The 16807-nt window shown below is 36.0% G+C and overlaps 2 protein-coding genes across 2 annotated transcripts; both read right to left on the bottom strand.

Annotated features, from left to right (window-relative positions):
- Positions 1-9843: 9843 nt before the first annotated feature.
- On the bottom strand, positions 9844-14929 carry LOC110898851 (proteasome subunit alpha type-3). The gene is made up of 9 exons (XM_022145698.2): positions 14641-14929; positions 13865-13948; positions 13588-13661; positions 12183-12269; positions 11997-12081; positions 11845-11891; positions 11369-11434; positions 10875-10965; positions 9844-10072 (listed from the first exon to the last, which is right to left on the bottom strand). The coding sequence occupies exons 1-9, from the start codon at positions 14782-14784 to the stop codon at positions 10001-10003; spliced, it is 750 nt and encodes a 249-aa protein (XP_022001390.1). The 5' UTR covers positions 14785-14929; the 3' UTR covers positions 9844-10000.
- Positions 14930-15024: 95 nt separating this feature from the next.
- Positions 15025-15929, bottom strand: LOC110901415. Its single transcript, XM_022148246.1, has 2 exons — positions 15603-15929; positions 15025-15081 (listed from the first exon to the last, which is right to left on the bottom strand). The coding sequence occupies exons 1-2, from the start codon at positions 15927-15929 to the stop codon at positions 15025-15027; spliced, it is 384 nt and encodes a 127-aa protein (XP_022003938.1).
- Between the last annotated feature and the right edge of the window lie 878 nt (positions 15930-16807).

Below are 16807 nucleotides of genomic sequence, written 5' to 3'. Positions count from 1 at the left end.
GAAAGATAAAATGTTATATGATTTGACACCATAAAAATGGTTAATAAAGAATTCACTACTAAAAAGTTATTGTAATTTTTAGGTAAGGTACTTAAGTAGGTAAATATATTAATTTTACTTCTATATAATCTTTTTCTAATCTTTTAACGTAATATCTTTGTAATATTCATGTTTTTAATACACTTTTTTAACGTAGTAACTTTGTAATATTCATATTTTTTAATACACTTCAATTTCAAATTACATTTTTATACAACCATCTTTTAAGCTTCAACATTTTTTTGAACGCAAATTTGGATCACTGACGTACCACTAGAGTATCATCGTGCCACCAGCGGAACCATCCGATCATATCCATCTCCACTAGACTATAATGGGTATATACCAATTTAAGAGGAAATTCAATAAATATGCGAAAACCCCCTTGTGGGAATCGAATCCAAAATCTAATGGTTCCTAAGCCTTATCCAACTTTACATATATTGCATCGAATGCAAGTTTACTTTTACATTTAAAAAAAAAGTCTACAATAACAATTTGTAAATGCATAAAACATTTATACATTTGTTGGTGTAGATTGCTATGAAAGTGAAATGGGTATGAGACTATGAGTTTTAGATATAAAAATTAGAGTTAATTACTGTTTTCGTTCTTGTGGTTTGTCAAAAATCACTATTTCAGTCCATTAGTTTAAAAATTGCGATTTCAGTCCCTGTGGTTTCACTTTCGTAACCATTTCAGTCCACCTCGTAACCATTTCAGTCCCTGTACTTAACAGAATGATGGATTGAAATGGTTACGAAAGTGAAACCATAGGGACTGAAATGGTTACGAAAGTGAAACCACAGGGACTGAAATCGCAATTTTTAAACTAATGGACTGAAATCGTGATTTTTGACAAACCACATGGACGAAAATAGTAATTAACTCTAAAAATTAAATTGAATTTTGTTTTTTTTTAAATGAGCCATTGTATACGACTAGGGACCACATGAACAACATTGGCGATATTCTAAGACCACCCGTAGTGGGGCGGTTTTTTTTTTTAAATTGCCCGATAACGCCCAACCCCCCATTACAGGGGGCGTTTTGGGGCGTGATTTTCGAAAAAAATCCCCCTGGCGTTTTAAATATAACGCTTAAAAAAGAGGAGGGGGGCCACTTGACCGTTGTCAAACGGTAACTTTCTTAATTTTTTTTTTAATTTAAAATATTCCCACTATAAATATATACGCGACATTCACACCTTTTTTTTATAAAAAAACCCACTTTCTCTCCCACTTTCTCTCCCACTTTCTTCTAATTTTTATAAAAAAAAAACTCACTTTCTTCTAATTTTTATACAATCATGCATCCATACGGCCCTCCTTTTGGTGTCCCCGCTAGACCCGCAAACCCGAACACAACCCAACCGCAAACCCCGTACAACCTTCAAGACATGGACCCGAGCTTTTTAACTTACGCGGCTTACTTGAGTGGCGCCCCTCCGTTTGTTCCTCCCACTTTCGGCTATGGTCAAGCCAGCGGGTCTCAACCGTCACAACCCGAAGCCGAACCCGATGTGGAAGTCGTACCGGAGACGCAACCCGAACCGGTGCAAGAAACATCGAAACGCGGCAAAAGGTCGCATAAGAAGAAGGATAAGGACGCACCGCGGCGTACAAAAAATATCATTAAATGGACGAAGGAAGAGGAATACGCGTTGACTCGGGCGTTTGTCGACATTTCGGAGGACGAAGAGACCGGTAACTATTTTATATAAATATTATTTTACTTATTTTGTTACTTTATTTTTTAACAAACAACTTATTATTTTTTTATTTTTGTAGCAAACTTTCAAACGAGCCCGGTTTTTTGGGATAGGGTTCGTGCACTCTTCTTTAGCACGTGGGGTCAAGGCGAACATCGGGACAAAGACTCCATTTCTAGCAAATGGACCGACATCAACAACAAGTGTCATGCGTTCCAAGAAGTCTTCCAACGTAACTACGATAATCGGCCGAGCGGTGAAGGTGACGTGGGGGTTTTAACGAAGAGTTTGGAGGAGTTCGAGAGGACAAAATGCCCTTTCACGTACTACAAGTGTTGGGAGCTACTACGAAAAAGTCCAAAGTTGGCGGTAGTTAATCCAATGACGTCTAGTAGTAGACGTCGGGCTAAAAGGTCAAAAACATCATCCTCCGTTGACCCGTCAACTCCGACATCGGATGCCCGCAATGTTGATTTAAATGAGGCGGTGGACGTTGACGAGGGCATTCAAGAAGAGTTGGTCCGACCCACCGGTAGAAGAAAGGGAACCGGGAAAAAAACGGTTGAGTCGTCTTCCGATCTCGAGTTAAAGGAAGACTTCGAGGAGATGAACCGTCGTCTCCAAGACATTCGCGATCTCGGCCACCAACGTTATGAGATCATGAAGGAACGAGTGGCCGAAACCAAAAAATTTAACGAGATGCAAGAGGCGAGGCAAATGGAAAAGGACATTGAGTTTTTGTCCAAGCCTATCGACCACCTACAAGGCGATGCGTTGATCCTTGCGCAAATGCGTCGCCAAAAAATTAGAGAAAAATATGGACTCTAGATCATGTTATTTTTTTTAGTTTATTTTTTCTGTTTTTTTTTTATTTTCAGTTTTTTTATTTTTCTGTTTTTTTTATTTTCTGTTTTTTTTTTCAGTTTTTTTATTTTTATTTCAAGTAATGTAATTTTTATTTTTAAATTAATGAAATTTTTTATGTTTTAAATTAAAAAAAAAATAATTTTGAAATGATTGTGAAATGATTGAATGGGGGTTATTGGCATAATGCCCCACTACGCCACTTTTGCTATAACCCTCTACCACTACACATGGTCTAATAGCGATTAAAAATCAACTATTTAAAACGACATTGTCAAAACAAAATCAGTATACAAAATATTGTGATAAATTTAAAAGTCAAAATCAATAAACTAGACGGCTAATAGAAACAAAAGTCAAATCCCACAAAGTAAACGTTCTAAATTATGTGCCGATAAATAAAAGTTTGGATGACGATGGATAATTCACAATATCCCACTATGACTATTAAAATATATATCTTTTAAATACTTTTATCATCTCTAAGCAAATAATATACTACCTCCGTCCCATTAAAAGTGTCATATTTTAAATTTTCAAAGTCTTTATTTATAAACTTTGACTTTAATTATATATTTTTTGTGTTATATAAAACTTGATGAAAATTAACCCGATAAAAACACTTGTAAAACACACTCAAATCATATAACTTTCATCAAGTATTATCTAACACAAACAAAATTATTTAAGGTCAAAGTTTATAAATAAAGACTTTGAAAATTCAAAATAAGACACTTTTAATGGGACGGAGGGAGTACCTAGTTAAAAAAAAACACTAAGTTCAAATGGTAGAGTTTAGGCTTATAGGGAATGTGGTCTCGACAAGATGGTTACTTCTTAACTTTTCCTAATCTATGACTGGGCTTGTTATAAGAAGGGATCTACAAAACAAGAATACCATGAAGCCCATTACAAGGAGTAGAGGTGGGGGATTCTCCTTGTAACTACCCTTTAGCGTGAGAGTAAGTATCCGTTTAATGAGAGTAAACAAATGTGTGTTAATTGTGAAAGAGTAAGATGTAAGACTCTAACACGTTTTAACCAAAAGAGACGCAGCGGAAATACAAACCTAAAAAATTCTTTCTTTATAAAATGTTTGACATACTTGAAGGTCCATTTATAAAATGACAAACGCTTTCTCGAAAAGAATTACAACATTCATTCAAAAATAACCCATCATCGCTTTGGGTGAAAGTTGTTAAGGCAATTCACTCTAGTAAGAGATATATACAATTCATTCCTGAGAAAATAAAGTTTGTAGACTATGAAAGAATATAGTGGCTATTTATAAAATAAAAAAAATAATAAATAAATAATAATAATTCAGCTTTGAAGTCGCATATCGTCTCCGAAGTGGGGGATGGAAGTGAAACTAGATTCTGGATAGATTGTTGGTTGGGTGACGACCCGTTTAAAGACAGGTTTTCAGAAGTCTACGCGTTAACAAAAAACAAGCGACAAACGGTTCAGGAGTGTGTCTACAGATCACCAGGGAGAACCAGTGGGTTCATGTAGGGAGGGATATGATGGAGAAAAATAAAAATCTTAAGAATGGAAGAAACTTATTGATGTGATCGTGATGACAATGATGTGGCACATATGGAAGACGAGGAACGCTATTGAATTTGATAATTATATATACTCAACTTATAAATGGTAGAAGATATAAAATCGAGCTCGGTTTTTTTTTTTTTTTTTTTTGTGGTTAAAAGGAAGATCTAGTTTGAAGAATTTGAATTGGGGTAGATGGTGTTATTTTAATGTAAGAGACGTAATATTGTAGTCTTTTGTTTTTCGCTTGTTTCTTTCATTTTGTTGTACTCTTTTCGGGTTTTACAGTTTCGCTCGCCCTATTCTATAATCGTATAATCTTCTGCCGTTCAAAAAAATAAAATAAAAAATACAGATTTTGACTATTTGATTGTATTAGTATTGTTTTAAGCAAGCGACGTCGTTTTGAGCTTTTGCTTGTTGACTAAACATTTGTCAACTTGTGACCAAGAATGACGTGTGGGACAACACATGTGGTGTTTGGTATTTCTCATTTCTTGATTCAGATAGTCTCAATGACTCAGTCATCTTCTTAGACCATGCGTAATGGTTAAACATTATAATGCCCCCTCCATGGGGCGTTTTGCGCCATGTGGCAGCCCAGTCAGCAAGGGGCATTATACCATAAAATGGTGTAGTGGGGCATTATTCAAATAATGCCCATGCAATCATTTCCTAATTATTTTTTTTAATTTAAAACATAAAAAAATACAATACTAAAATATTAAAAACAGAACTTAAAAATAAAGAAAATAAAAATACAGAAAATAAAAAACAGAAAGTAAAATAAAAATACAGAAAATAATAAAGTTTAAAAGTATAGGGGCCTAAGTGTCAATATCAAAGTTTTAAAAAAAAACCTTTCTTCTTCTTCATTCCCATTCTTCTTCCCTTCTGCAAACCCTGCAAACCCAGAAAATCCGGCCAAAAATCCGGCCAAAAATCCGGCCAAAAAATCCGGCCACAACCCCATCTCTCTCTCTAAACCCACATGTCCTCAATTGATTGGGCATTCAAACCATTGTTCAGCGTTTTTAAAACCACGCCACCACCATTTTTTTTCAAAAAAAACGCCCGGAAACGCCCCATGTAATGGGGGTTCCGGCGTTATCCGGCGTTTTTTTGCAAATTTTTTTAAAAAAAACGCCCCGTTACGGGGGGTCTTATAGGGGATCTTCTAACAAACTAGAGGTTTTATATATCAAAATGTATCATTACATTTTATCATGGGTAATTTTTCATAAAAATCAGTTTTTTAAACAAATGTAAAGCAAAATTCAATCAATAAAACAATATAACTTTTACAACTTTATGTGGTGGGTTCGTCTATTCTCTATTGGCCTTGTGCGGCATTCTCCATTGCCATTAGAACCAACTTATCCTTCCTAATTATTGACATAGTTGATATTTTCATACTGTATAGACACATTAGAGAAGTGATCTCAGGTCTCGATCTATGGGATTCTAGAAATGCAACAACTTTGGGCGTATAATTTTAATTAATCATTGAAACACTCTCAAAAATACGTTAAAACTAGTCAGAAGCCCACATAGCTAGCAAAATTTGAGTAAATGTGAATTTTAAATATTTGTTATGTTATATTTAGATCTTTATTTATAGTAGTATGGTTTGAACTAGTATTGAAAAATAAGTTAAACTAACATATTATTGTAAACTAGGTTTAAAGAAGTTTGCCGCGTTGCAGCGAATTTCTTTTGTTATTTAGTCTATGTTTACATGTGTTTTGAAATCACTACGAGCGTGTTGTGAACAGAACTGCTGACAAAAATAAAAAGAAAATGTAGAAAAAAACACTAAAAGATAACCGAAAGAAAATCAACCAAAAAAGTTGTATGGTAACGATGTTTTTCGTATGAAACCCGTGGTCAGAGATGAACAAATTGTTCTGGGTACCGATATCAAATTTTCCAAACCGAAAGATCTTAAGTACCAATTCGGTACCGTAATCGGTATTTTCGGTATCAGTACCGATTCTGTATCGGTTGGCACCGAGCTTATCCCTACCCCTGAAACTAAAAAAAAGAAAAAATTAAAGGTTGAAGAAAATTAACAAAAAAAGTTGTACGATACCGTTGTTCGTACGGTAACCGTGATCAGGAATGAGCAAATGGTACCGGGTAGCAGCACTGAATTTTCCGAACCAAAAGATTTCAAATATCAATTCGGCACCAACTTTTGGCGTTTTCAGTATTAGTGCCGGTTTTTACCTTCATGTACTAATACCGAACAGGACCGTCCCAATATTTTCGATACCAGTACTGGTTCGATACCGGTTGACACCAAGCTTATCCCAACCCCTAATATTAAAAAAAAAGATTAAAGTTAAAAAGTAAAGAAAATAACTATTATTATAATATTAAAATAATAAAAGTACTAAAAAACTATATGTTATTATAATATTAAAATCATTATTTATTTCAATTCATTTATTAATATATAGAAAACTAATTGTAAAGTAATATTTTCTTGTAAGATACCAAAAGATTATTATTCTCCAATAAAAACTACATGAAAGTGAATTCTTATTTTAGTAAAATTTTTTACTCATTTGTATATTTTAAAAAATGACAAAATATGGGTCGGTGGTTAAAAGTCAAAACGTCTGTACTGAATACTTGTTTGTGAGTAATGTCGTAGCCCATCAAGTTTACTTTTGAAGATGTAGATGTGGTTGTTGGATATGTCACAATGATGATTGATATAAGTCTTAGTTTTATTAAAATAGTGTTGTTCTTTTAATAACTTACAATGATGATTGATACATCATTGTCTATATATTACCTATAACAACATTCATCCTGGTAGGGAATAGTGTTTCCCTATTATTGTCTGATGAAACACTGGTTAACACTAGGTTACTTCAGCTGATCATCTCGTGAAGGATGGTTCAATCTCTATCTTACATTCGCTGTTAAGCTGATCTTCCTGGAAGTGTCCTGCAAAACAACACTGGTGACTCGCCACAAGGAGGGGAATAGGGGTTCTCCTTGTGACCACCCTCCGGCGTGAGAATAAGTATTTCTTTTGAGGATAAGTGTGTTTTAAGAGTAAGAGAGTAAGAAATCGAATCCTTAAACTTGGAGGTGGAGTCCTCTATTTATAGTCGGAGAAGGATGAAGGAGGAGGAGGGGAGCTGCCAGCTAGCCAGTGCTCGCCAGCTGTCTGACCAGGAGGAATATCCTTTTTGTCCTCTCTGGCATTGTCAGTACCAGAGGTGACGTGGCATGTGGTCATTCATTCCAGCTGAGCGCCCGCTTGTACTGGCTGCCAGCATGTTCTCCAAGGATCTCGCAATCGCTCCTGGCATCCATCTATTGGTGCCACCAGTTGTTCTTTTTGTCTGTAGGAGCATCTTCCTTGTCACCAGGTGATTTCTTTCAGAAGATTCCAGAACCTTCTGGATGCACTCGTGTGATGTGGACGCTAGCTTGGAAAAGTGGTGTGGTCCTGACATGTGTGCACTTGATTTGGGACCATACCTCTTCATGGTCGAAATGGACGGCCAGCTGCTACGTTGACATTTCCCATTGGTTAAACTAAATTATGATTTTACCCGTTTAAATTTACAGTTTTGCCATTGGTTTTGTTTTTTTTTTTCTTCCCAGCCAAATTACGATTTTGCCCTCAGCTCAAATTTACAAATTTGCCATCCTTTTTGTTTTTCCCCTATGAAATTACGATTTTGACCCCATTGTAAAACTACAGTCCGGTCATCGTTTTATTTTATTTTTTTTATAAAATTATGGTAGTGTTTTGTTTTAATTGGTTGAATCGGTGTAATTTTTATTTGTGCCAGTCGCCTCTCTGACAAACGCTCATTTGTCCTGAAAAATTACAATTTTGCCCCCAGTTTAAAATTATAGTGTTTCCATCCTTCAGTTTTTTTTAGCAAAACTATGGTAGTATCTAGTTTTAGTTGAATGATTCGATGTAAATTTTTTAGGTCGTGTTATGAGTAGTATGTACAAATAACGGAAATACAGACCTACATGTTATGAGAAAGAAAAATTCAGCTTAGTGCCCTGCAACGCAGGCGGGGGGCAAAAACTAGTTGATCTACGAAGATGTTACAACAACTAGTTTTAATACAAACATAGCTATATTCAGCTTATCCTATTTTCAATCTAGAAAAATATTTTTATTATAAACCTATGAAAATACAATGAGGATTTATCTACTTCCCTTATGAGTACTTATAATTAAAAAACTTACACTGTGTTCCCGAGTCTCATTTAACAGGGGAGGGGAAGGAAAATAAATTAAGAGAGAAAAGGAAGGAAAAGATGTGATTTTTTTTGTGTTCCCGAGTTTAATGAAAAGTAAAGGAAAAGAGAAGAAATCAAACATTTTATGTGTTCCCGAGCTAGGAGGAAAAGAAAAGAAAGGAACAATTTTACCATTATACCCTTTAAACATAAAACATTTTAATTAGATATGAGGGTAATTTAGTAATTAATAAGATTTTCTCTCCTAATATCTCTGATTTTATGAATTTAAAGTTTTAATCGTTAAAGCTATGCTTTCAGAGTTGTAGAAACACTGCCGACCCGATTGAACAGTTCTATGCCGTCTATGTACACGCATCGGCCAGGGCAGATTGGCGGTTGAACTGGTAACTTGTTTGGCGGGTCGGGTCGGGTTTCCTTTTCCCTTTCCAGTTTTGGTGGGTCTAACAGGGCATGGATTTAGTAGTGGCTGGTAACTGCTCTTTTGTGTTTTTCTTAGTTTGTTATGCTAATCGATTGAACATTTTTAATTTCTAATAGTTCTTTCTTTTAAATTTTGCAGCTTACAAAACTAAATAATATTATTATGAAACCTACATCTACATGCTTACATTCTACAAGCACAAAATTGATGCAAGCCAAACGGCCCAAACTGATGCAAACCATGAAATAGCATGCGGTCCAACCCTTGCCTGAAAACTAACCCAATCCGCACAACCCGCCAGCTGGGACTGACCCACTCTCCCAGTCTCCCACAGTCCGGTCCTTGGGTCACACTTTCCAGATTTTTTGGTTTCGATCTAGGATCGCCTTGGTCCAGCCGATTCGCCAAAAACCAACTCAACCCACACACCCCACATGCCAGGGGCCAAGACTGACCGACCTCTCATGGTCCAATCTTCAGGTCACACTTTCCAGATTTTTTGGTTTCAGTCCAGGGCCAGTTTGGTCTGGCCAATCCAGTTTTGACCTGACCCCCACCCTTGCTGGTATCAGTTTTAAAAGATTTGATAAATCGTCGAGATTCAAGCATCGAATACATCAAACGACTGATGGAACAGATATCAAATACTGTTACAGCATGCAAGTAAATTATATCAAATACATCTCACGTCATGTTTTCTGCCCCGAAACACACAGCAATCATTATCATTGATCCTTTGAAAAACACAAAAGAGCAATAAACGAACCGGAATTTTCAACTCTTTAGGAATTCCTTTTAACAATCGTATCTGCCATTCTAAGAAAAAGAAGATGTTTGATAACCCTATGTAATAAAACTTTCCCTGAAGAAACATAACCCACCATTGTTTTGACCCGTATATTCGATTTAGCTCGGTTACTTGCTAATTATATCAAACATCACCTTTTTCTAGGCTTCATTTTACGCCGAGTACTGCTCTGTTAAAACCAATTTTGGTCTTAGTTCATCAAAGAAAACAAACCTGAATTTTGGGTATAAGCAAAAGTCGACAAGGCAGTCAGCATAATGAAAATCTGAATCGTGTTATGATAAAACAGAAATGTTACAATCTTAGATAATTATCTTAAGCTGAAACACAATGTGAAGGGATTTTAATATTATTATTAATCAGCATCCATTTCTTCCAATGCTGCTTGAGCAGCTGCTTTTGCTTCCTCCAACAGTGCTTCCGGAACCTACACATAAAAAAAATAATGTTATGATTAGTTAGGGGTCAAATAATTAGGCTGGATGGTATGGGCTTCGTCCCAGCCCCGTCCTGCTTCGTCGCCGCCGTCCCCCCATTCCCCTCACCCGCGGCGTCCTGAACATCGGCCTGCGGACGTTGGAGACGCCCCCCCCCCCCTATATATATTAGGCCCATCCCCCCATTTCCTTAGCTCCATCCTCTTTGCCCCATCCTCACACCCGATCTACGTGGCGCTTACGTGGCGGATCATCCTCCAAGGATGGACCATCACCATACCGCATAGCCTTAGTTTCAGCCACTAAAGTTATTATCATAAAAATATAATGTTATTATGTTAGGGGTCAAATAACAGTGCTTTTAACCTAATTGAAAAGCTTATATATCTTTAAATCTATAATGCAGGCCAAACAGTTGGTACTTTAATTAGAACTTAAAAGTATATCATTTTAGTCACTAACTGAGCAAATAACCAATTTGAAGGGGGTATTTTGGAGAATGTCTAAAACCTATATTAACTTTAGTTTTTAATTCTGAAAAGTTCAACTTTAGTTTTTAAACTTTAGCGTAACTTCTAATTCTTAGTTTATTTGCAAACTTCATTTGTTTTTTTATGCACGCGTGCATAGATGAAGTTTTTAACTTTTAGGAGGATATATATGAACGAAGTCTTTTTTTAAATGGTAGATTCCGTATCAACACAATGAAAACAAAACATAGACAAAAAAACTTATACAGAACTTGCTTTAGTGCATGATTAGAAAGGTGATGGTAATAAGTATTATTATTACCTTCTGGTGCTGGCGGTTTGATTCGTCACAAACCCAACTCATCTCCAATTCAAATGTTTTGTCCTTCGCCTCATCATGTACTCCATAGATTCTGTTTAACAAGACCACAGTAAAAAAATCTAAGAGAATAACTAGAGACCGCTAACTAAAATAATAATAATAATAATAATAATAACAATAATAATAATAATAATAATAATAAAAATAACGACACAAACAATGTAAGAAAATTCATTCTTAACATGGCTAAAGATAAATGGAATTTAAGTAACCATAGAAACGAGTTAAACGGAATACAAAATATTTTGTCCAACAAATGATCTCAGAATAGAGTGTTCAATTGTTCAAAGTAGATAACCAAAAATCTGAAAGCATGGCTGAGAATGATATTTGGCATTTACGAACAATGAATAATTGTTACGAAGCAACGTAAATAATTGATTTTATCTTGATACCTTTTTATGAATGTTTTCAAAGTAGAGAAAGAAACTCACATTTTTGCTACTTCAATAACACCCTGGCGACATGTCAGCTCAGAAAGCTTCAACTTTTCAATCTCGCTGCAGTCGAAAAAGTGCACCCCATATCAGCAAAAAACAAATTGTCATAAAGGCATAAATCCAGATAATAGAAAACAAATCTGAACCATTAAGATCATAAATTAGCAACCAATATCATACACACTAATTTTGATCATGACATTAGTGAAGTCTGTGTTCAAACAAATGCGATCAGTCTAATTTCTTTAATACAAAGTAATGCTATCATATACCATCTTTTATCTTTAAAGCAGCTTATGGTCATCAGAAAAATTTTATAACATACTAACACTTGAAAGAAGCCAACTTGATCAACAAATCTCGAAGCAAACGCTCATGACTCACTTAGCATTTCACGAGTTTTATCTTGTTACTAAACATACAAAATCGCATGCTACAAAACTTTAGGATAAATATCAGAGTTTACTTACGTTTTTGCAGCCTGCCTGCCCTTCCCAATTGCAGCACCAAAATATCTCTACAAGAAAAAAGGCAACAAACAAACATTGAAATGAACACATTATCCAGCATATAAGTGATAAGATTAATTGCGGACCCACTCAACTAAATAAATGTAACTCACATAGGAAACACCAGAAGGTTCAACCATATATAATTGCGGGCCATCACGGTCGTAACCTCCAAGAATCACACCGGATCCAAAAGGTCTGCAGCATAAATACTAATGAGTAATGATATTGATAATAATGATGATGTATTTGTGAATATTAATGTAAATTTGGAAGTAAAAGGAAATGCTTTAAGGAACCTGAGCCACCAATAAAGTGTGCAAAGATGCACATAACTAGCAACACGCTCAGCAAGTTCTTTGATGGGAATAGGTTCACCATAGGTACTGCACAATTAGTAAAGCTATTTGTCACCACACAATTGTTTCTAAAAACAGACAAAAAATGAAATATTATAATGTTTCAATATTAGTAACAGGTGTTTCAAGGTATAATCTCCACATGTTTACAACAAAATAAACTAGCGCAAGTCTATAGCAATGGTACAGTTATACCAGCTAATTGTATTTCACAATGCTTTTTATCTAGATATAAGTGTTTACTTGCTTTAGATTATGTATTACAAAAATTAACTCATATGGTAATATGTCAGAAATAAAAATATAGCATGACATGTGCACTATTCATATCGAACTTCATGTTTACAAAATATCATGATTAGTGACCACAATTTGGGATAATAGAACCTTAAATACTCTGATAAGTCAAACTAACACAAATTATATACTTTCTTGCAGATGTCTATCACTCATTTCTTTTGTTTTCTGCAATAGAAAATCATCCTAAGTAACAAGCACATAAGCTTCTATCACTATAAAGTCCAAACTCCCTATACACTATGCAGTTAATATCGGTGATCGGTTTTCAGTCCCCATGTAAAATATCGGTCTCAAATAGCGGTCAGAATATTGGTACCGATATCACCGATATTTGACCGTTATATCACTGAATTGTTAGTGTTAAATTGCTATATATATAAATTCTGCATGATATTAAAATTACCGATATCTTACCGAGATAACCTATGATAGGGATTGGGTATTACGATAATGGAAAAGGTAAATCTAAAGATGCAATTGTATTAAAAATGATAAGATGATCCAACGGATCTACAGACTCGATAACTAACCACCGAAGTGGCCCAGGGTCATGCCCTTCTCAATGCCTAGCAAAGAGCCAAATGATTTCACTAATATTCTTCCTACCTCCGTATGGTTATTGACACTTATTTATAGAAAAGTAAATTGCACTTGACCCCCTCTAACAATAGACAAATGACAATTTAGACTAGACTAGAATATGATTCCTATCAACCTATATCTCAAATATCGGTCCTTGACCGATATCCGATATTTTACCGCATTAACTGCATAGCCTATACACATAACCAATAGACGCTTTTGCACTCATGCCTCACATGTCACAAGATACTTAGCTTTAACAAACAGCCTTAAACAAACATATTATAAGCTCAAACAAAAGTTTAAGAGTATATGTAATCCAATACTGTCACATATATACGCTCATAACATCATTAAAAGTTTATCCAAAGCCCAACTTAAGGCCTCTTTGGTACTAAACTTGTTATCGAAAGGCAGTGATAGAAAAAAGGGCATGTAAAATAGAACCGGAAAGCGAGACAACCTTTCATAGTTGTGGGCTTCAGATTTGGCTCTTGCAACAATCTGTCTCCCATCTGCAGCTAATCCAGCTACACCCTGTAGCAAGCAACATCAATTAAAACACTTTTACTTGCTTATTATAAGCATTCAAAAACCTAAATGATATTTAGCTGACCATACTGATCATTCAATACATTTGAGTTGCATAACTAGTCATGAAAACACATAACAGACCTTTAAAATGAGCAATTACAGAAACAACACAACAATGAACAAACTGAAACATAATTCAAATTTACCATCCCAGAATGACGATGCACCGAATGAATTCTACGATTAGATCCAGGCAACATCATCTTCGACGCAATCAGCTTCTCTACTCCCTACAATCCACAAATCACTCAAAATCATTCAACAATAACAACAAATTATTCTAATTCAAAAGCTGTAATCAACATATAAAACCTATAATCCACGAATCATTTGAAATCATTCAAAAGCATTCAGCAACAACAACAAATCATTCAAAATTAACAAATTGCAATCAACATAATAAACTTATATCCACAAATCATTCGAAATCCTTCAAAATCAATGAGCAACAACAACAAATCATTCAAATTCAGAAACTGTAACCAACATATAGAACCTACAATCCACAAATCAATCAACAACAGCAACAAATCATTCAAATTAGAAGTTGCAATCAATGTATAACACCTGCAATCCACAAATCATTCAACAATAACAACAAATTATTCAAATTCAGAAGTTGTAATCAACATATATAACCTACAATCCACAAATCACTCAAAATCATTCAACAACAACAACAAATAATTCAAAACTAACAAGTTATAATCAACAAAATAAACCTACAATCCACAAATCGTTCAAAACCATTCAGAATCATTCAACAATAACAACAAATCATTCAAATTCAAAAACTATTATCAATATACAAAACCTAAAATCCACAAATCATTCGAAATTAACAAGTTATAATCAACATAATAAACCTACAATCCACAAATCATTCAAAATCAGAAGCTGTAACTAACAGAACAAAACCTACAATAACAATGCCGTCTTTGCATTTGATACCGACGACGGTCCCGCTGTTATCGACGGCTTTAGCGGCGTACTCGATCTGGAAAACCCTACCGTCCGGCGAGAAGGTTGTGACCGATAGATCGTAACCGGTTCCTATGCTGCTCATCGTGCTCGTTTAGGGCTAAATTGGTGGTTACTGGTGTTTTTAGGTTACTGATTTGTGGCTCGATTGGGGGTTGAAACAAGTGAAGTGAAGAAAGGGGGTTGGGTGTCTTGAGTCTCAAGAAAAGAAATGAGACTTGTTATTTGTATTTGCAATTCAACCCCTTGTGTTACATTCAAATTAAGTTGTGGGAAGAGGAATGTTTTAAAAACCGGTTCAAACCAGTCGGTTGTACCAGTTGAATCATCCGGTAGAACCGGTTAAACCGTCCGGTACATCCGGTTGAACCTCCCGATACACCTGGTTAAACCGTTTTTAAATTAAATCCGGTACGATATAAAAACCGGATTCTAAAACATTAGGAGTGAGTGACTACTCACAAATCATAATTATGGATGACATTCGAACCCGAAACATTTGGAACAAATAAAGTATTTAGGTATGGGACTAGGTATCTACGTATTCGTGAGTATAAGGCATTTATAGTATAAGGTAGGGGTGAGGAACTAAACTAATAATTGACACTTTGGTTTCTCTCTTTTTGAAACCAAAAGATATTGTTCGTTTCGATTACATCTCATTCCAAACCAAAACAAATTAACGACAAAATTAAACCTAAATAACCGACCAAACAAATAACCTTTTTTTTTTGAAAGGAAAACTTCATTAAAACCGACCAACCCAAAAAACCGAGCAGCCAAAACTACACCCAACGACTATACAAATTTACACCAGTCTACCCAAGAAACATCTATACAATTGGATCTATTTTTAAACCAAAGGAACCCGAGAGACCTGATAGAGCTGAACACCTCCTCAACCTTCGGAATTTTAGCATTAAAAACCACGTCATTCCTAGCCTTCCAAATCATCCAACAAGTAATAATCACAATGCCCTGATAAGCCAAAAGACACTTTCCTTGCAACCCACAGAACCGGTGAGCACTCAACACGTCTTTGAACGAGAATGCTACAAGAAACGGGACTTTACACCACGTACTAACTTTCAACCAAACAGACGTAGCGAAGCTACAAGCCGTAAACAAGTGAACCGCAGATTCATCACCAGACTCACACATTGGACAACCCACATCGGGAACAGGAATATTACATTTACATAATTCCACCCTTGTAGGAAGTCTCTCCATAACAGCCCTCTAAGCAAAAATGTTGCATTTGATTGGAATCCATCTACACCATTCCCATGAGAACCTGCCATCGACAACAACCTCAGTGCCCAAAAGATCATACACAGATTTGACTGAGAACTCACCGGAGCCATCCGGAGTCCACTGCCAAATATCGTTCTTATCAGAAAAAACGACGTCCTGGAGAAGAATGCACAGCGCTGACCACTCGGCCAATTCAGCGTTGTTAAAGGAATTTCTTTTCCACCGCCAAGACGCCGACGGATTAGAAAAGGGGCTGCCAACCCGAGCGCGAACACAGCACCTTTTATCAATTTCCAAGTCGAAGAGATTAGGAAAAACATACCTTAGCGGGTCCTTACATAGCCAAGGATCCAACCAAAAGGCGATCTTCAACCCATCACCCACAAACCCTCTAACGAAGTGATGAAACCGATCAGTTCCCATAATAGGTCTGTCCACAGTTTTAACGATACTAACCCAAGCGCCACCCAACGAAATCCTGGCAGGAAGAAAATCCCAAGATCTGCAGTGAGAGTGAATTGCTGAAATAACTTTCGCCCACAGGGAATTACCATCCACTTTGAATCTCCAAGCCCACTTAAGAAGAAGAGATTTGTTAACGAGGCCAATTTTCCGAATGCCAAGGCCTCCCTTGTCGATAGGAGAAGTAACACACTCCCAAGAAACCCAACTCATCTTCCTATCCGAACCGGTTCCTCCCCACAGGAATTTCCTCATAATGGCTTCCAGCCTGTTAACAACCCCGACAGGCGCTTTATACAACGAGAAAAAAATAAAGAGGCGTGCTTTGCAAAACAGATTTAATAAGCGTAACCCTCTCTCCGATGGACAATATCGAGGCTTTCCAAAGGGCC

This window comes from Helianthus annuus, chromosome 13 (genome assembly GCF_002127325.2).
Source record: "Helianthus annuus cultivar XRQ/B chromosome 13, HanXRQr2.0-SUNRISE, whole genome shotgun sequence".
NCBI lineage: Eukaryota > Viridiplantae > Streptophyta > Magnoliopsida > Asterales > Asteraceae > Helianthus > Helianthus annuus.
The sequence above is the reverse complement of the archived record's forward strand: the minus strand, read 5'-3'. Positions and strand labels throughout refer to the sequence as shown.